General features: G+C 49.7%; 2 protein-coding genes across 3 annotated transcripts in view; both read right to left on the reverse strand.

The window, feature by feature from the left end:
* LOC142772035 (uncharacterized) overlaps nucleotides 1-20,584 on the reverse strand; it is a 140,991-nt gene that overhangs the window by 37,422 nt on the left and 82,985 nt on the right. The window lies entirely within an intron of this gene.
* On the reverse strand, nucleotides 2,322-4,569 carry LOC119165546 (uncharacterized). The gene is made up of 2 exons (XM_037417692.2): nucleotides 4,090-4,569; nucleotides 2,322-3,400 (listed from the first exon to the last, which is right to left on the reverse strand). The coding sequence occupies exons 1-2, from the start codon at nucleotides 4,420-4,422 to the stop codon at nucleotides 2,462-2,464; spliced, it is 1,272 nt and encodes a 423-aa protein (XP_037273589.2). The 5' UTR covers nucleotides 4,423-4,569; the 3' UTR covers nucleotides 2,322-2,461.

Below are 20,584 nucleotides of genomic sequence, written 5' to 3' on the forward strand. Positions count from 1 at the left end.
ATCAGCAGACCTGGACTCCAGAGGAGGCTCAGTGGGCGTACCTTGACCTGGCGAATCACCCTCAGTAGTCGGCGCACGTCGGTTCGTGCGCAGGTCGGTATGGAAGATGGGTGCCCGCATGCCAGGCGTGAGATGTGCGGTCTGCTGTGACATAGGCAGATCAGGCACGTCGTCCTCAGGAGCGTCGGTCAGAGTCGCAACATCTCGGAAGTCTGGCCGTGGTTGACAGCCCTTGGCTTCAACCTCGCCCGCGAGAGACCGCGAGGGCGAGGATGGTTGCTGCCGGCCAGACACGCAGATTACCGAGGTGAGTGGAGAGGCACCCCCGGACATCGTTGACACTGAAGCCCTCGCGACCTGGGGGTGAACAGCAGGCGTGACGATGTCCGCAGTCGTTGTAGACGCCAGGGCGCTCGATGACGCCGCCGTCGCAGAACCCGACGTGTCAGCCGTGCCGTGAGCCATGGAGGTCGGCTGAGACGAGCCGGCGGCAAGCATGCCTGAAGTACCATCGGCCGCGGACCTCGAAAAAACGCACCCCGTGGCGGAGAGGTCGTCGGCAGCAGGAACGACCTCAAGAACCTCGTCGGATCTGTGACCGGGTGCGAGACTCACCGCGCCAGCGGCCGGATCCAAGGCGGAGGGAGACGTTGTCGGGGAAGCTAGGTCCTGGTCAGTGAAGACTTTTGGGCCGGAGGGTACCGCACGCTGCGACGCGGACGAAACCTGTAAGTCGCGGGTGAACGGCAGCGGGTGGTAGGTGAGGCCATGTCTGGCAAGCACCGCCGAGCAGAGGTCATCGTAAGGCTGCTGGATGGAGGTTGAAGTGCCAGAGAGATGACGCAACTCTACCGGGAGGGCGTCGAGAAGAATGACGTGCATCTGCAGCTGGTCCGTGACGCCATTCAGCGCCAGAACGGCGTCGAGCTGCATAAACCATACCTTTGGGTAGGTCGATTGGAACGGTGGCACTGGCGGGCAGAGTTGCGGGGACATGGCCGCGGGCCGCTCGGCGAAGGGCGTGTTCTCCGGGTCACCAATGTAGCGACGAGGAGAAGAGGGACGTGAGATGACGTCGAAGGCGGCCGATGGGGCCGTGCCGATCTCGCCACTTTATTGCAGGCCTGAAGCGGAGCCACGTCGACTACCAGCGTCCAAACCGCCAGGCCAGAAGCTCGTTCTAATTCTCGCGCAGCTCGAGCTAGCATCTGCTGCGCGAGAGGCGCGGCGCGGTGATTGAGAAAATGATGATGATGATCATGCACTACAGTGTCCTCGAACGGATAGAAGCAATTTTTCACGGAGTGCCGAATAGACCTGTGCGCCGGCGCCAAAATCAGCGGTGGCTATGCTTCAGCCTGCATCAGCCGTGTTCTTCGCTAGCGTTTGCGAGCGTTTACAAGCGTGTAAAGCATACGACACGCGTACAAAAGTTGTCGACTTTCATTTTATAGGAACCGTGACGGCAACGACGAAAACATGTACAGAGCGTCCATGTAATTGTCACGTCAATATGTTTCCTACATCGTTATCAAACACCTGAACTCGTCCACACGCACGTACACACTTGTAAAGTTTAAGTGTCATGTTACATACTGCGAATTTTGTCCACTTTCTTTTTACGCTAGGAATGTGCTCGCGGGTTCGGTGCGTCGACGCGATCAACAGCGCCATGACGTTCCGCCTCACCGCTTTTTGACTAACAGCCTGACCACAGCTAGGCGCTGCAGCGTATCGGCGCGTGGCTCTTCAACGCGACGCCCTCTCCCTATAGGGAGGGAGGGGGCGCGCGGCATTGCGCGCCTTTCTTTTCGACATGTAGAGGGCGCGGCACCGCGTCAGAAATCCACACGCTTCAACGCGTATGTGTGCGTATGTGTGGTCCTCGCCTTATTGCACTCCGTCGAAAACTCGTCTCGAAGGTAGAACCATCGAGAACCGCGCTCCTGCACGATAGCAGTGTTCAATCTCGTGGACTTATTTTATAATTCCCCGCCTGTCTTTGGAACCCAAATAACATAAAAGTACTATGTGGGAGGCGCATGATTATTTCATAGAAGAAACAATTCAACCAATGGTCTCTGAGGGTGCTCTATACAACTCTGCGATCATACGATGGGTCTTCAGCAAAAAGTATTTCAACGTAATGGATTAGTTGAGAGTATAAGACAAATCGAGTTGACACCAAGTGCCAGTGCGAATCGTGGGCGATTTTATAAAGCTTTGACTGAAGATTTCCCGAACGTAACACGGGTGACCAAAAACAAGAGCGAACAGTGTTCTACTTGTGTCTTAGCATAGAACTGGCACTTCACCTTGAATATAAGATAAAAGGTTTTATTCAGGTCACATTCGAGAAGTTAAAACGATGAAACACGTCTCTCTGAGGAGGACGCTACGTCAATGCAGTACATGTGGGGGGCATACACTTCGAGACGAAGGACTCCAGCACAAAATATCACTAGAATTCTATCGCGACGCCAACGACGCCGAAAACCAGGAAGCGCTCAGAGACTACTTGAGCGTCGACGGCTTCTGTGGTGACCACTCTCATCCACCTTTCACGCTCCGGCCACAGCGAGAGGCCAGGAGAATCGCGGGTTCGGAGTGACATGCTGTCGTCACCGCACATGCCGTTTAGGGTCAGGGCCAAGCTACTCCAGGGAGGCCACCTGCGGCGGCAGCCGTCGTTGCCTTTCGCGTCGTCCTTAGCCAGCAGCTCGAAGACGACCAGCTTAGCCAAAGCGGCGGGCGAGTTGCAACACAGGCCGCTCGTGTGCTGAGGAAAGTCGTAAAAGATCATGGCGGACATCGCGAGCCGGAAGCCGTCTACCACCAACTGGTCACTGCCGAAGAACTTGACCCGCGAGCTATGCACCGGACTGTCAGCTGTCTTCTTGAGGGCGTCGCCCAAGGGTGGCGTACAGTCCGGGAACCTCACCAACAGGGTGCCGGCCAGCTGGGTCAGGCTGCCTGGTGGAAGATGGCCGGATGACTCGGGGGCCTCTTGGAGTGTGGGGCGAGCTCGGCCGGGCCAGTTTCTGTGGTTAGCGCCCACTGCCGGGACGATGACGGACGGACCCGTACCATTCAACGTGGCCGGAACTACAAGATTCGTCCGCGCCGCAGACACTTGTTCCCAGTCGGGGACTACCGACTGCCGGCTCCAGTTGACGAACTGCGGTGACCAGACTAGCGCACGGTCTTCCGTCGCGTCCGGTGTGGCCGAAGTGGAACAACCGCTAGTGCAGGCGTGTTGACAAAGGTCCCTGCGAACGATTCGCCGGCCGCAGGTGCGACACTTGACGACGTCTCGGGTGCACGAGAACGCAAGGTGGCTGCCCAGAATGGAGAGCTTCCCTCTAAAGTCGCAGCCAAGCCAAGCGTTTGCGCATAATACCTGTAGCGGAGAAGGCGTATGGAAAACTTATGATCAATTAGTTATATGAAAATGCGTACAAACACAAGTAAACTACGCCTGAATCCTCACTACATCGACGCCAAGCATCTCCGGGAGCAGCTCAGGGGACTAGGCAGAGTTTTTCAAGGGGGCGGGGGGCACTGTGATCACCGGGAAGGCAGATATTGATGACCATTTTGTGCTTCGTTTGCTATGATAAAAACGCTTTTTTGAAGGCACGCCTCGGCATGCCACTCGTGGCTGCCGAGGCGTGCGACGACAGCAGACGCCGACAAGCCGGGCCGCTAAGATGCTTCGGAACTAGAAAGGGCAGACGCAATGACAACAGGCGGCGCTGACTGGCACTCCTACGTTTAAATGTAAATCTAACAAAGAAAAAAAAAACGAGCCCTCAAATTTACTTTGCTTTCCTTCACAGGCAGGGCTCGTAGCAAGTAGGCAAGGAAACCATTAACAATGCAGCTATTGAATCAAAAGGAAAGCCAACGCGCGAGGTGGATATAAGAAAGTTAGGAGGGTAGATGAGATTGAAAAGTTTACGGCATCAATCACAGGCCGAGATTAAGTATCGCGGAACATGGGAGGCGCTTTTGCCCCTCTGTGGGCGCAGCGGGGCAGATTTTGAACACACAAGGGCGAAATCAAGTTCTACTGGCGTTAAACCTGACCTGGGAATCGTTGAGCAGCCTGACGTCACCGTCGAAAGGGTGCTGGGGCTGCGGCAGCTTATTCCAATAACTGTCGTGGAGCCCCTCGAGTTCGGCCGAGTCCCCGCGGTCGCGCCGGGTCGGTTGGGCGTAGATGCCGGCGCACGTGCGACACGCGAAGTCTCCGCCGCTGGCCCTCGCGTACCGGGGCTCGGTGGCCGACACGGTTCGACAGAGGGCGCACACCAGGCGCTTGGGCGGCGACTCCCCGGCGAACAGCACGCGATGGTATTCCACGTCGCCCGCGACGGTCGCGACGGCGACGCGGTACGGCTGCGCCTCAGGCATCGCCATGATCAAGAGACCTCGAGGAGCAAGAGCGCGCGAAGGCGACAACCAGGGAGTGCACACGCCGGCAGCGATAGTGGCCGCACAGTGGGACGGGCCTACATATACGCCGATTACGCCGTAAGGCGCGAGTGTTAAATTGCTGCTTGTCGTTTTAAGATTTTAAGAGAGTGTATCCGCGATACGAACTCACAAAAAATGTAATCACAAAAGGCGCAATGATAACCCGTAGGTGCTCGCGATAGGCGATTCATATAGCTTGCGCGGTTGATGCGCATATTGTGTGGCACGTGCAGCGATTCGCAGAATGGAGCGGGCGCGTTCTCGCGCAGTGCGCGCTGTGAAAGACATACAGAATGCCGAATAACGCGACGGCGTAGGAAAGCTCGTTCCTCAGAAATCGCGAACGTTCTTTGTGAGCGAGAAATAAGCGTTGTCCTATCCATGTAGATGCAAATAAACTTTAAAAAGTTTACCTGAGTGCCAGACTGAATGATTCAAATAAATAAATAAATTATTTTAGGAAATGAATAAATAAAAAAAACAATAGTTCGAGTACAGGTATCCAACCAAGCCTTCCGAATGGCAAGCAGGTGCCACAGAGCCACGCCATCGCTTGAAAATGCTTCTAATAAAAAAAATTATACGAATGCCACGTAACCCGAGGAGTCTCCTTGACGCGTGTATTGTAGCGTGGAAGAAGCGTATAATGACGCTAGGCATCAAGGCATGCATAACTGCCGAGGTATATAGTAAGTGATTTAGGGGCCTACTTATTGGAAGAGAGAGAGAGAGAAGAGTAAACGTAGTACTGCCGGTAACTAAAGTGGGTGGGGACCTTCGTCCAGAGCTCCACTGCCAATAGCGGCTCGCCGGGCCTGGTCCAGGGTTGCCAGTTGGCTTCCCAAGGCCTGATCCGAGAGTCGCGCCTCCCACGACCAGTGTGGTAATGTGTGTGCTTGTATGAGCGCCGAGTTTGCCGCAACAGGACGTGAGGGACAGCTGTAATAATGTCTGTAAGTGTGGGTACCCCTCCGCACCCGGGGCACTCATATCGATATTCGGACGGGTATACAGCGTTCCACTCTCGAATCAAAGCTCGAGCATGCCCCAACAATTAACTGCAGCGCTGTTTAGCGGATCATTCCTTGTTCACCTTTTACGTGTCCTTTCCCCACTTCAAAAAAGAAATCTATCATCATAAACGGCTATCCGTGACAAAGTCCCACTTTATTGACCGGGACTACACTACAAGTGAACAAGGCAACAGCCCAACAAACAGGCATAGGCCACAAATATTTGTGCAGCTTGTTAGAAAACTACCATTATCATAAACGGGTGCGTGTCACTAAAGATGAGTAAACCCCATACTGCACGCAACTTTCACAGGAATGAGGAAGGCTACATTTAGCCCAGCAGATTTGGTTGCGTACCGATGGTGATGAGCCGAAGAGTATGAGTGCATAAAGCGAGAGAATACTATAGCAAACAGGGGGCACAGGGCACAGTTCAATCCCGCTGCAGCCATGTACCAGCAAAAGCTCAACGTTGTTACATCAAAGTTCAAGCAATAGTACAACATCACCACAACCAAGTTAAAGCGAAAGTTCAAACAAAGGTTCTGCCTATATATTAATAAAGCAAAAAAAAGCATGAGACCGATCAGTATCAGCGCGTATCGATCAATAATTGCGCGGGTTAGGGCAAGCTTTGAGTCATTTCTTACGTGAGCTTCACCGTTGAGGCTTTCCTCTTAAAGCCGAAAGCCTCATATTTTTTGTCAAACGCGAAAGTTGACGAAATGCACCGTCAGCACCCCGAGGCGTCGACGACAACAGGAATGTGGTGCAAAAGATCACCATCAGGTGATGGCGTCGTCATACAACGTCACCCAGCGCCAAAGATTATGACATCACTATGACGTGGGATAACGTAACGCTGTCACCAAAAGACGACGTCGCTTCGTCAAAAATGAGCCGATTAAAGTTATAGGCAGAGCGAAGACACGTTATATGTGCAGAAATGCTTTCGGAGGGAGGCGGCGGCGGATAAAAGAAGGTGGTTGTTGCCTCGTCTGAAACGAACGCAAAAGGGCTCCTCTGACTTTTTTTTTAATTTTATGCCCTATTATGACGAATTCCAAGAGACACGCGGTGCACTTGGAGTGGGAGTACGAAGAAAACTGTTAGTCAGCCGTTTCTATTCTGTGAACAATTGCGCTAGGAGGCACGTGCATAGGTTTGGTTGCCAGGCAACTACACTTATCTATGGCCGAGTCGGCCACTTCAGCTGCTGCTTTCTGCAGAAATATGCAAAGACCGACGTCGTGATGATGCCTAACATAGTCAAACTGCGTGCTCGGTCCTTGTGCTATACTCCAAACATGAACGAAGCTTGCTTGTAGCTAACGGTAAGAAGCACCTGTCGGCCACAGCTTCCACAGGCCCACGTTCCACCTCTCGCTGCTCGCTCTTAGCCTTCACATAGAGGGCGCGCGGTACCTAGTCTGTAAAGAAATTCATGCAATGCGCTAAAACGCTGCATGAATCAAGTTTCAACAGCGCGGCTTGCACAGATGGCTCGTCGGCAGTCATGTGCTGGAAGTATGAAACGGTGGCGCAACGTGGGAAAATCAATTTCCACGCATTATTTTTTATTTCGAAGGAGAAGCGGGCTTCAAAAGACAATCAAGGCTCAGACACCCCGAGGCTCACACCACACAACAATTAGGCACAACTTTCGACGTCATCGACCTCGGCACATCGCTACTATTATTCGTACCATGCGAAACGCGCAACGTCACCACCACAAATGCACCGTCCGCGAAGCACAATGGGATGCGGAATAAAACAAAAAAAGCAACAGGCAAGGTTCGTCACAAGGGCGTGAAGATCGGGGTTATAGATCCGACCGGTTACAAGTCAAGTACCGTCACGCATAGCCAGAAGAAGCGTGAATAAGAAACGGCAAAGCAGAACCGAGCTTATGCTAGCGATAATTTCAGATTACAGTATCGCATCCGCAATTATGCGGTTTGTTTATATCACTTCGACATTCGGTACACCGGTAAAAAACAAAACGAAAGGACGCAGCATAGCCCTAACTTGCACGTATTTCGATTGCACGCGACTCTCCATAAATGAAGCCCAAACTATGCCCACGATAGGAAGCTGAAGAGTACATCGCAGGCTGCGGACGGTAAGAGGCATGGTACCATGACACTTTGTGTGTTCCTCCGTATCTATAGCTCCTGCGATAACGAACCCATCATTAATAAAACACTCCCCTGATGACGTCTCCTCATCGTGACCCACAAAACATTTCAGGGCCAACTTTATTATGGAAATGCCTACGCCTAATACAATCGGAACGCACCCGCTCCTTACCACAAGCCTGCCTCAGCTTGAGTACCGCGATCAGGTGTGACCATTACCCTCTGTAATCACCACATTGAGAACATCGAAGTTTTTTTGTGACAGGTAACGTTTCTGTCTTCTTATTCCAGGGCTTGGCGAAGATACTCCGAAAAGCCTTCCCGAAAAGAGATATCGAAATACGCGCGTTGAATGTCCAAAATACACTGAGATACATTTGCCGTTGACGTAACCTGATATTGCGGAGAGAGATTTGCGAAAACACGAGGAAAGTATCCAAGTATACGTGATACACATACAGGAACAAGTTTTAGACTCTCTCTCTCTCTGGATTTCGTGCCGACCGATTGTGCCCCCGCGATCTCTGACGACGGCGCAGCTCTAGCCGACTGGCTCGCCCTACGCCATCTCCTGCCGCCGACAAGAGCTCTCGCTGACTGGTGCCCCGTCCTCGGACTCCTGCGACCATGTCCATCTTCTTTCCTATCTTCTACTTGCTTCCGCGTGCGGCTGTCCCTGCGCCACGCTTTTTCCTTCCCCTTCGCTATCTCTATACCTTTATTCCTATCTTTTTAATCCTTCCTCACCCCCATCCCTCGTGAGCTACTGTTGAAGTGTCGCACTCTGATGCATACAGTTACAGAGCTCACTTTTCTCTTCAAGAATCACATAAAAACACACGTTTTATTTCGGTGGTGCTGATACTGAGGAAAGACATTAAGTGCTGCACAGTACTGTATAACGTGGTCGTGACGTCGGCGAAGGCAACACAAAAAAGAAACTGTTTGGTCGTACTTGTGGCCGGTAAACAGAAAGTTACATTACTGACCGCCGCGAACAGAGCGTCGACCGTCGTTCCACCGACAAGCGGTGAGTCAGTGAAGCGCGTCGGCATTTATACATGTGCCGTCGAGTATTCCAGCGTTATCGCTATAGCGGCCACGCGAGTTCAGGAAGAATTTGATGGTCGTGTTGTGCGCATAAATGCATCGCAGGGTTCTACGATTATCTAGACGGTTCGTCGGCAATCGGCGGGGTTGCGCAAGACCACACTTAAGCGTGTAATGGGGCGGTAACAAAATTTGAAAGACGAGTGCGGAAGTACTGTGTATAACGCGCCAGCGCACTGAAATGTGCAAGTAAACCATATCTTGAGCACCACTAACGAACACTAATGAATGGAGAGTAAGCACAGATTGATTGATTGATTAATTGATTGATTGATTGATTGATTGATATGTAAGATTTAACGTCCCAAATCCATGGTTTGAGAGACACCGTATAGTGGAGGGCTCCGGAAATTTCGACTGCCTGGCGTTCTTAAACGTTCACCCAAATCTAAGCACAACGGGTCTAGAACATTTTCGCCGCCATCGAAAATGCAGCCGCCGCAGCTGTGATTCGATCGCGCGACCTGCGGGTCACCAGCAAAGTACTTTAGCCACTAGACCACCGCGGCGAGGATGAAAAGCACGGAGACTCGGAGAATACATTTGCTTTACACCGGACCTGCCTTGCTGAAAGGCAAGGGCTCCGAAGGCGGGAAATGAATATGTGATTTGAGGAAGAAGACACCCAATTACTGCAGCCCAATAGGCTGCAAAAGTAGGGGCAGAGGGGCTCGAGCGTTCCCTGTCAGAAGAAGCACAGAGTTAAGCCACTCCCCACTTCCCCAGTGAAATCATATCGCGGACTTGTTTTTTGCGCACACGTTGTTTTTATTTTCTTTCGCGGCATTCAAGAACATTTCTAGCGAATAGGAATATTCCAGAATTGAGAGACAAATATTAGCGCTCCGCGCAGCTGCGGCATCTTCTCTCCAACACCATGCGAGTCTTCTCAACAGTCCTGTCTTATCCCGCCCAGGTGAGACATATACCCCTGTCACACGGCGACCACCACACTCCGCTAAACTCCGTCAACGCAAATCCCCCCCCCCCTCAGGGAGTTCGACGTACGGAGGTGGAGTAGTGGCAGTGTCAGACAGCAATGGCAAGGTTGTAATAGTTGCCGCGAGCGGCTCAGCCGGCTCTGTTAGATTTTCGCAAAAGTATCCTAATTTCACCTCCAGATGCTTTTTTGTTATTATTCGTTACGCGATTTTTACAAAAACGCACTGTTAAGTAGGTCTGCCGCGAAGAAAGCATTGAAAATTACTTCAAACCAAAAAGCGTTCGCTAAATTTAGCGATGCTGGCCACCTTGTGCCTAACGCTATGGAGACTTCGTCTGCGGGAGGATGGGATGACATGTCGCCTTAGAAGACGACAACAACGAAGTGCGCGCGCGACCGTACTGGCGCTGTTGCTTAAGTATCCTGCCACCCTGTTCTTGTTCTGCCCCTTTGTAGGTGAGTGCCATCCATATGAGGTCATCATCATCATCACGAACATGAACGCTGGCAAGTAGCGACTCCAACACATGAGCTGCGCCTGTTAACATGTTCCCGTTTCCTGTACTTGAATAAATAACCTCCAGCCGCAACAACCAATCTAGCACCTTTGATATATTCGTGATGCAATAAACACCTGCGGTGAAATTATTTCATGATTACCTTTAGAAATCTGTCCAGGACTCCTTCGGCTACACTATTATAGTTAACATTCTACCCTTTGATTCCAAACCAAAGCTTTATTGATCTCGAAAATATGCGGCTTTTGTTGGTTACATTTGGTTCCAACGTATGGCTTTTGACGGCTACCTTTTGGCTAATTCAAGCTCTTTTTTTCTACTGGCAACTTCAAACATTTTGTCCAATAAACGGGACGTCTCTAAAGAAGATTCAACGCAAGAAATGTTCGCACGAACATCGTCCTCTCGAAAACGTCTGCACTCTACTACATGGAGCTTAAAAACTTTAAACGTTACTGTCACGGACGGAGGCGAACAAAAACGCGTTCGCGTCTTCGATGTCGAAATCCGCGGCAAGACGGTATGGTTCCACCAGGAAATGGCGAAAATTGAACGCAATGCCACGATATCTTATAAGGCAATTCGCAAGTGAAATGCGAAAAGCCATTTAGATAATATTGCACCACAACCAACTCATCTCCAATTGTAGTCGAGCCCGTCTGCACAAACAAAGCTTATAAAAATTGGTCAAATATGAGCAGTGTGAAACTTGAAGGTTAGAGAGAAAACGGCACGACCAGGTTTTGTTTGAATGAAAGTGAATTTTTATTACTATTATTTTTGAGACGTGTATGCTTTAGTGGCACACGTCTTACGTTTTCCAGTTATTCCCACAAAACCTCCACATTTTTGTAGAAAGGTGTGATGTACTTAGACAATTTTCAGCGGCCCAGATCACTGCATGATGCTGCCTTTGTGCCGCATCACTACAGGGTCCTGATACAAGCCCGCAGAATCTGCAGGTACACCAGCTCGAATGCTGCACAAACAGATAACTAGTTCGTGTCACAGTGTCTTCACAATCTACTAAACACATGCAAACCACTTCTCTTGAGCACTTAATATTTAATTTAAGAAAAGATATAGAGCGAAGGTCACTCGATCTCCAGCGCGATGCAGATGGCCCCACTAGAGACGAATCCTCCGGCGGCAAGCTCCTTCAGCTTGAGCTCGCTGGTGGGCGACCAGAAGTCCCAGCGTCGCGGGTGCGGCACGGACTCCGTGGGTCGGGGAACCGATTCCGGGTTCAGGCAGAGCGGCAGCCGCCTGTTCTGCGCCTGGTCCCACGGGTGTACCAGCAGCAGGCTGACCTTGTTCGACAGCGCCCAGTCGGCCACCTGCCGCCACGTGCCGCCGCACAGGCAGAGCGTGAAGGAAACCAGGGCACTGCCGTCGGCGTCGCGCCTCAGCCTCGCGTGCACCCGAAACGTGCAGTCGGCCATCTGAGAGCTGTCGCTGCGCAGCACCAGCTCCTCTCCGCACACGATCCGCGACTCGGCGTCCACAACACCCGTGATGTAGCAGCAGGCGAAGCCCGGAGACGAGGCAGTGACCGCGCGGACCGTGCCTCTGGACCTCTTGGAATCACGCTTGCGCGAGCGGCGGCGAGGTGATGCGAAGGAGGACGTCGGCTTATTGCTGCCAGATCCGGAACCGGAGGAAGACGGATTGGATGTCTCTGCCCCCTCCGCTGCCACCGCTGCCGCTACATCGTCCGCCGAGGTGAGGATCCCGGTCACCTTAGCGAGCAACGAGTCCACCCAGTCCAGAAGCTGCCTCTCCGAGAGCACCTTGTCGTCACCGGGGACGCCGACGGCGTTTTTCGATGCTTTCGCGGTCCGTCGCTTAGGGAGATCAAATTTTGACGAGGAGCCACCCTTGCGACCCGTCTTTATGAGAGAAGTTTCCACCGAAGGCACCCGGCTCGCATGACGGGACGCCGAGCAAATGGAACCCTCATGGCTCTCGTGAAGCAGGGCCCTGATGGCGGCAACTGTCTTCGGGTTGCTTTCGGCCATCGTTGCGGTTTCGGAACTGGATTCGTGGGTTCCGACGGGAGAGCCTCCTGGACTCTTGGCTTTGTCCAAAGCGTTCACTGACCGAGGCGTCTTGTGGTCCGACCTGCGAGAATCATCCTCGTCGGAGGCCAGGCTGGAAGTGTCAGACCAGACTGGCGACGCGACCTTGCGTTGCGCGCCCGCGCAGTCATTGAGGTAGTGGCTCAGCGCAGCCTTCTGAAAGACAGCAGTCCCGCAGCGCGGGCACTGCACTTGAATAAAGACGCATGGACCCGCCACGTGCTCCTCTAGCTCCGACAGAAAGGCCACAAGCGTGCAGCCACTGGACGAGTTCGGGCAGAGAGCCCGCAGTTGACAGATGCCCCCGCGGACAGAGTCCAGCGTCTCCACCGCGTCGTCAGCGAACAGGGTTTGGTCCAGGGGACAGCGGTGTTCTCGCTGGACGAGCGAGTCGAAGCATGGCTGGCAAAAGACGTGACAACAGGGAGTGAGCCGCTTGGGAAACGCCGGCATGACTCCGCACAGGGTGCAGCAGAACACTTTGGGCACCGTGTCAACGAAATAAAGCGGCCGCCAGTCCAGGAGTTGGCCGAAGCCGGTCAGCAATCGCTTGCAGGGTGTACGGCCGCTCATGACGCGGTCTGAATACACGCTGATTTACGGATGACATGACGAAGACGTCCGATGCCCCGGATTTCAGCGGAGCCCTCCTCTAACCGAAGATCCGGCTGCACCGTTCTGTAGCAATTATGGCGGCGACGCGAAAGAACCATGCACGTTCTTTACCACCTCGTGCGAAACCATTTCGTTGTCTTCCTTCCGGCCACCCACGTGCAAAAGTGATGTACTACGATAGGTTTGTTTGTTTGTTTGTTTGTTTGTTTGTTTGTTTGTTTGTTTGTTTGTTTGTTGGTTGGTTGGTTGGTTGGTTGGTTGGTTGGTTGGTTTCCCTCGCTAAATGGCACGTACCCAGTTTGGGGATTGGCCAAGAATGCAACGCTGAGACTGGCTGTGTTCCAATACTCACCGTAGACGGCTAAATAGACAGCTAATTAAGGCGGCCATCTTAAGTTCCATTCTTATTGTCACGTAGCCGGCAAAATAGACCGCTCCGAGGAGACCGCATCGTAGACAAATACGATGCAGGGTACTTTGCTGTCTAAACAAGATCGCGGCTCAGCGAAACGCTCAGATAGATCAAATCTCGCCGGGATAGCGCTCTGCAGACAAACAGACGCTTTGCCGGACGCCCAATGTGAGTAACGCATATTTGTTTTTTATTTCGACACGAAGTAAGAAAGAAATCGCAACTGTTACGTTTGTTTATTTTAGTTTTTTTGTCTCGACGCGAGGTGGCGCATCGTCGCGTGAGAGCCGTCTAAATGTGTTCCATTTCTCGGACAGCATGGGCTCGATGCTGTGTTCTAAGCAGTTTTCGTAGACTGTCTACGTGATGTCTAAGAATTGGAACACAGAGACTGTTAAATGTTATTGTAGGTAAGCTATGAAATTGAAAACCAAAAATAAAGAAATTGAATGGCAATATTACGTAAAATATTCAATTTAACTGCAAGTAATATGCTTTTGAGCTTGTATTCCAGACTGCCGCATTAAATTGATGTGAACAGTTTTGAAAACTTAGATAACTTAATGAAATGTCGAATAATTTTCAATATCAGATTAAAATGGTACTCATTGAGTAGTCATAATGAGATCACACATGACATCAAAGGAATACTTGTGGTAGTATCCCAAGCCTGAAGCACCAAAGCTTAAAGCATTTTCCTCCGATAAGCTCCAGCCTAATTTCGCAAAAGGAGTAATTAGAAGTCAAGTTATAACGCGAGACCATCTTGAACATGAAAAAAAGTAATGTGCATTATTTTCGAGTTTTTCACAGATTCGGCAGATGGTTGATACCATCAGACCAGCCCTGTTCCAGTAAATGTTTAATGATGGGGCACGACATCGAAATCTGGTGATCGTCATTTGCTACTGTCGAGAATGGCTCCACTGCGATTTTCATGGATATTTTAGGTGATTATATTCCATCCACGTGGTTATAGCTTCCATCCTATCTGTGTGAATAGTTTATCTCCTAGACCTGATAACGGTGACGTATTCTACCACCGGCAGAACCTGGACTATCGAGAAATTTAGCAATGAGCGGGATTAGGCGTTGGACATTTCATTTAATGTTAACTTACAGTGACCTGAGACCACAGTGGCCTGGGAAATCTGGTGACCGTCACTTCTGATTGTCGAGAACGGCTCCACTGTAATTTCCATGGATATTATAGGTTATTAAATTCCGTCCACGTGGTTATTGCTTCCATCCATAGTATCTGTGTCAATAGTTATTCTTCTAAACCTGATTGCGGTGAAGTATGTTACCACCGGGAGAACCTGGACTATTGGGAGATCTAGCGCTGAGCGGGCTAAGGCGTCGGCCATTTAATTTATTGTTAACCCACAGTGACCTGGGAACCATACTAATTGCAGGTACTTGGACTGAGACGGCACTAAAGATCGTAACGTCGTTATGGCACGAGAGGAATGAGAAGTTGTAAAAGCAGTACATACCGAAAGCGAATCAGTAATTATTACTGCCCTGTTCTCATGAATCGGAACTTTTCGCAGTGCCATGATGACTGCCAATAGCCGCGCCTCAAAAACCGGAGTGAAATCGGGTAGCCTCACGGCAATTGACCAGCCAAGCGATTAGGAGACTATCGTTATGCCTGCCCTTTCCTCACTGACGGAAGCATCTGTAGCTATTATGTTACGTGTCTGTGTATGCTCCAGTAAATCTGCTAACCTGTTCTCTAAGAATTGGCGGGATTTAAAATTAGATTGTGAATGAAAGATCTTATTATATTCTATACTAAGAATCTAGTTTGAATTTTCAGATGCAATTCCTTCACCAATGGTCACATTTATACTTGCCAGTTTCCTTTGTACATAGATTATCTGCGGTGTATGAAAACGAGGCCAATGAGCGAGAAAGAACGATTCTGGTCACTAATGAAAACATATTCAGCTGTCGTCACTGGTAAGCTGCAAAATTTTAAAAATCTTTGTACTGTCAACAATCGGAATTGACAAAGAAACGTAGGCAGACACGCTTCCTAATAAATAACATTAACTGCTGCAAACCCAAGAAGCCCCAGACACAAACGCAGAGCTTCCCGCTCGAAGACAACCAACGGCTTTGTTTTGTACGCTTATCCTCCTGAAAACATGACACATCCGAATTCTAATATTGTGCGCGTACACATTTTATATAACAATAACGTGGTGTCTCTATGTACGCCAAATTTGCGATTACTCATTCTTCACAGTAAGCCCGTTGAACATTAGCTGCGATGTATTCTATATGTGGACTCCAGTTAAGTTTTTCATTGTGCAATACACCAAAATATTTAAGGGAGTCTACTTGTGGAATGGGTTCCTGATTATATGCAATGGCGATTGAAATAGAAGCGGCTATGGGAAACGCCAGAAGAGCACCCTTATTTACATTTAAATGTATTGAAATTGACTGCGGCCATCTTTCTAGCATGTTCAAGAATATTTGTAATTTTCGCTGTAGAGCATATATATCATTGTTAGCAGAAAAGAAGGCTATATCTTAAGCATACACATAAACATAGATATCCTGGCAGGTCGGTAAGGATCTCATTGGTTGATTAATATAGAAAAAGTGATAGAACTGCTCCTTGGGGAACTCCGCGACTTTGTTTGTATCTAGATGACGAACATTCATCCTTAACACTATGAAACTCCCGTGAAGCGAAAATTCTGTTAACCACGCCGTCATATACTGTGTGAAGTTTAAAGTCATCAGTGTTTTCAGCAAAATCGAATGCTCAACGCTATTATAGTCTTTTGCAATGCCGAAAGTCACTTGCGCCGCGTACTTTTTTTAGCAAGCTGTATTCGGCTCTCTAAGTCTGCATGGGCACAACAGATTGAACAATGTGATCTAAAGCCAATTTATTGAGGTTATAGTACTGACTTGCGTTCTATCCAACCAGTGGTTCTGCCATGCTGAACCCTCTCTATGAGTTTCAGCACGTTTAAAGTCAAGGATATAGGTCTTCTATTTTCTATGTTGAACTCTGATTCCTGTTTCTAAGGCATTGGAATTACCTTCGCTTCTTTTCGATCATAAGGAATCCGTACATGCTTTCGAGAATAATTTATAAGATTAAGAATTTCACAGGGAGCTGTTTTAAATAGTATTTGGATCACAGGCACTGTAATTTCATCCGGACCCGGAGCTGAAAGGGGCAACTGCCTTATCACGCAGGATAGTTTCGACATTGCAACTTCCTCAAGATCAGCCTGATTTGTACGATTCTGCCACATGATAGGTACAGTTGATGTAAATCCACTCTCTAAGCCTTTATCGATTAAATCTAAAGCTTTGGTAATTTGCGCTGACGATACAAGTTCATAATCCGAATTTACTAGTGATGGCAGGATCTTCCTTCTTCTCATGAATCGAAACAGTGCATTTTATTTTATTACTCTGATGTCTTCTTTCTCTCTTAAGGGCGAATCTCGTTAAGGTCGAGGCTAGGCCGTGGGCGGCGTTGGCGTCTGCCGCAGCCGTGATGACGATGATCATCACGGACAACGACTGACTTGTGTCAGTGTATGACGTCTCTACACGCTCCACGATGCATTTCGTATCGCTGGAAACAACGAACAACCACCAGCGGAACGTGCACACACCTTGTTTTTGCCACACTCAGGCTAGATCCGATTCCACAAAGCAGTAATAGCGAAGGCAAAACTAAATTCAAAGCACAACACAACGTAATAGTACTGACCATGAACACTGTATATAACGGTCCCGCTGGGCACTCACTCACTTACATGCACGAGTGATTTACGGTAACGCTGAGTGACACTGAACAATTTTACTGCTTCGTCCACTCATCATCGCTTACTTCGTGGATATGCAGTGATTTCGTTTTTGTCTCTTACCTCCTCTATATCTTTTCACTACCCCGACGAGTTATGCCCTCCCAGGTAGCAGATCTCAGCCCGCTTCCTCCCTACTTCCACTCTGTGCAAGCCCTCGTTTGCTTCTTCAGAACAACGGGCTTACATGAGCGCCTATGATTTGCGGCGCAGTTCCGCACGCAGCAGTATTCTTGTTCACCCATCAACTCAGGGGCGCATGCCAACTGTGCGCCGACAAGAGCTCTCGCTGTGTAGTGCCCCGTCCTCGGACTCCTGCGATCTTTTCCACCTTTTCTATTTCCTCCTTGCTTCTGTGTGTCACTGTCCCTGCGCCACGCTCTCTCCTTCCCCTTCTCTATCTCTATACCTTTATTCCTATCTCTTTAATCCCTCCTCACCCCCATCCCTCGTGAGCTACTTTTGAAGTGTCGCACTCTGATGCAGACAGTTACAGAGCTCACTTTTCTCATCAAGAATCACATAGAAACACACGTTTTATTTCGGTGGTGCTGATACTGAGGAAAGACATTAAGTGCTGCACAGTACTGTATAACGTTCTCATGACGTCGGCGAAGGCAACACAAAAAAGAAACTGTTTAGTCGTACTTGTGGCCGGTAAACAGAAACTTACAATAAAACCATACACACTGGCACTGACAGCAGCGAGTAGAGCGTCGACCGTCGTTCAACTGACAAGCGGTGAGTAAGTGAAGCGCGTCGGCATTTACACATGTGCCGTCGAGTATTCCAGCGTTATCGCTATAGCGGCCTCGCGAATTACCGAAGAATTTGATGATCGTGTTGTGCGCATAATTTCATCGCAAGGTTCTACGATTATCTAGACGGTTCTTCATCGTCTGACGAGCGCCTTGATGTACGTTTTACAATGGATGAGCTTGACGCAGCGATTTCTGCCTGCCGCCGATCATCGGCACCAGGACCTGACGGAATCACGTATGCTGCTCTCAACCATCTTGATACAGAAGCACGACGTATCCTGTTATCTCATTATAACACCTCATGGGAGTCAGGAGAAGTCCCAGCTAAATGAAATGCAGTCGCATTATTGCATTGCTTAAGCCGGGGAAGTGTCCTTATGCACTTTCCTCCTACAGACCAATCGCTTTAGCCAGCTGCGTCGGAAAAGTGATGGAAAGAATGGTACTGTCAAAATTAGAGTGGCTTCTAGAGAGCAACAACTCCTTTCCTGCATTTATGAACGGCTTCAGAAGAGGCCGATCTGCCATTTATGGTGTGGTCGACTTGATCACCAGCGTTCAAGTGGAAAGAAGCCGACGCAGACTAGTGGCGGCGGTCTTCTTAGACATGAAGGGTGCCAACGATATTGTGCTCCATTATGCGATCCTTTACGCACTGGAAGATTTCGACATCGGTGGACGACTGTACGCTTGGATTTTTACCTACCTTAGGGACCGCAACATTTACATGACGACAAACAACGGCGACACCGATCCATATAAGGTTCATCGTGGTGTTCCCCAAAGAGGAGTTCTCAACCCGATCTTATTCAATGTCACAATGATCGGCCTAGCAGCAGAACTTCCCAGCACGGTGAAGATCAGTGCATACACTGATGACATATGCATATGGGCATCCGGAACTACTCGTCCGCAATTACGAGCTCGACTACAGCGTGCAGTGACGATCACATACAAATATCTACGACGTCAGGGGCTCACTCTTTCAATCGACAAATGCGCAGTGCTCGCGTTCACGCGCAAGCATATGTCTAAATACCCGATATGGGACAGCGACACCTGCTGTAACGCACCACAAGTTCCTTGGGGTTGTCGTACACAGAGATCTATTGTGGACGAGACATGTCGCAGTACTTAAATCTAAATTGAAGAGCTTTGCTCTCGTTCTTCGCCACGTAGCAGGAGCAAGATGGGGCCCGTCAGAATCATCGCTACTTCAATTGTACAATGCTCTATTTGTGGGATACATTCGATACAGCATGCCGGTGCTCTCCAATATGAGACCTAGTTGTGTGAAGACGTTAGAGAGTGTTCAAGCTCAATGCTTACGAATATGCTTGGGTCTACCGCGCTGTACTCCAATAAATGGTACAATCCCAGAGGCTCGGGCTTGTCCCATCAATGTATACATGCTTTGCGAGCCACTTAAGGTTCACCTCCGATTGCTGAGCAGACACAGACAGCACCCACTGTCAGTACTACCCGCCACTCACCCAGATTACAGTTTCTCAAGAGTAATATCGCGGCATTAAAATATTATACCATCAAGATTTTCTCCGCCAAATGCCCCTGCAGTGCCTCCATGGGTCCTGCCTAAACCACCTGTTTACATTTACGATACCTAGAATCACGAAGAAGTCGCTCATTTCTTCTGTTGGCCTCAGACAACTGACCCTATATCACATTTATACAACGTACACTGATTCTCTGCACGTGTACACCGACGGATCCACCACGCTAAACACCTCAGCCGCAGCCTTTGTCATCCCAGACATGGATATCGCTCGACGATTCAAAGTGGACCATAAAACCACATCAACTGCCGCAGAGCTTGTCGCTATTCGGGAGGCAATAAGATTTATTTCCGGAGAGCGACCTCGAGCCTGGACGATTTTCTGTGATGTCAAACCCGCTTTGCAAACCAGTAATTGCATCATGAAGCAAGGTCCGTATTACTGCTTGGCAATAGAAATCACAGAACCAATTCAGGTTGCTTCAACAAATGGTCATCTTATAACTTTCCAGTGGATTCCCGCTCATTTCGGCGTGATGGAAAACGAAGAGGAAGGCGCTGAAGCTAAAAATGCCTTAAGCAGGGCCCCTGAAGTACGCATTGCGTTTTCACGAGCTGACACGAACGCCCTGCTTCGCTGCGTGATGCGCAGCTACACACTTCAGCACTGGGCCAAACCGGAACGGCGACACCAGCGACTTCACACATGGGACCCGGAAATGAGGTTCCGCATGCCCCCTAAATTGAAACGGCAACTTACAAGTATGATCCACCGCATTCGTCTTGGTGTAGCATACACCAGACTTTACGCACATATCATCGGTCGCAGTGACACCGGTCCAAATTGTGAACACTGTGATGTGCCAGAAACACTTGACACATATTTTGTGTCTGCCCAGCATACGCACGTGAACGAAAAACACTGATTTCTTCTACTGAACTATATCGCAGTAGGTCATTAACTGATGAGACCATGTTGGGCCCTTGGCCAGACGCCAACAGTGCAACTGCGGTCACAAGAGCAGTTATAACCTTTTTGGAAACAACTGGACTATGTGCGCCGCTATGAAATGTGTCTCAGCTAGAAAGAACACTACATACTCACCTCTCTATCTCACCATCGTCATCCATTAATCTTTCTTTTCCCCTTTCCCTTCCC

This window comes from Rhipicephalus microplus, chromosome 9 (assembly GCF_043290135.1).
Source record: "Rhipicephalus microplus isolate Deutch F79 chromosome 9, USDA_Rmic, whole genome shotgun sequence".
In the NCBI taxonomy this organism is placed as follows: Eukaryota; Metazoa; Arthropoda; class Arachnida; order Ixodida; family Ixodidae; genus Rhipicephalus; species Rhipicephalus microplus.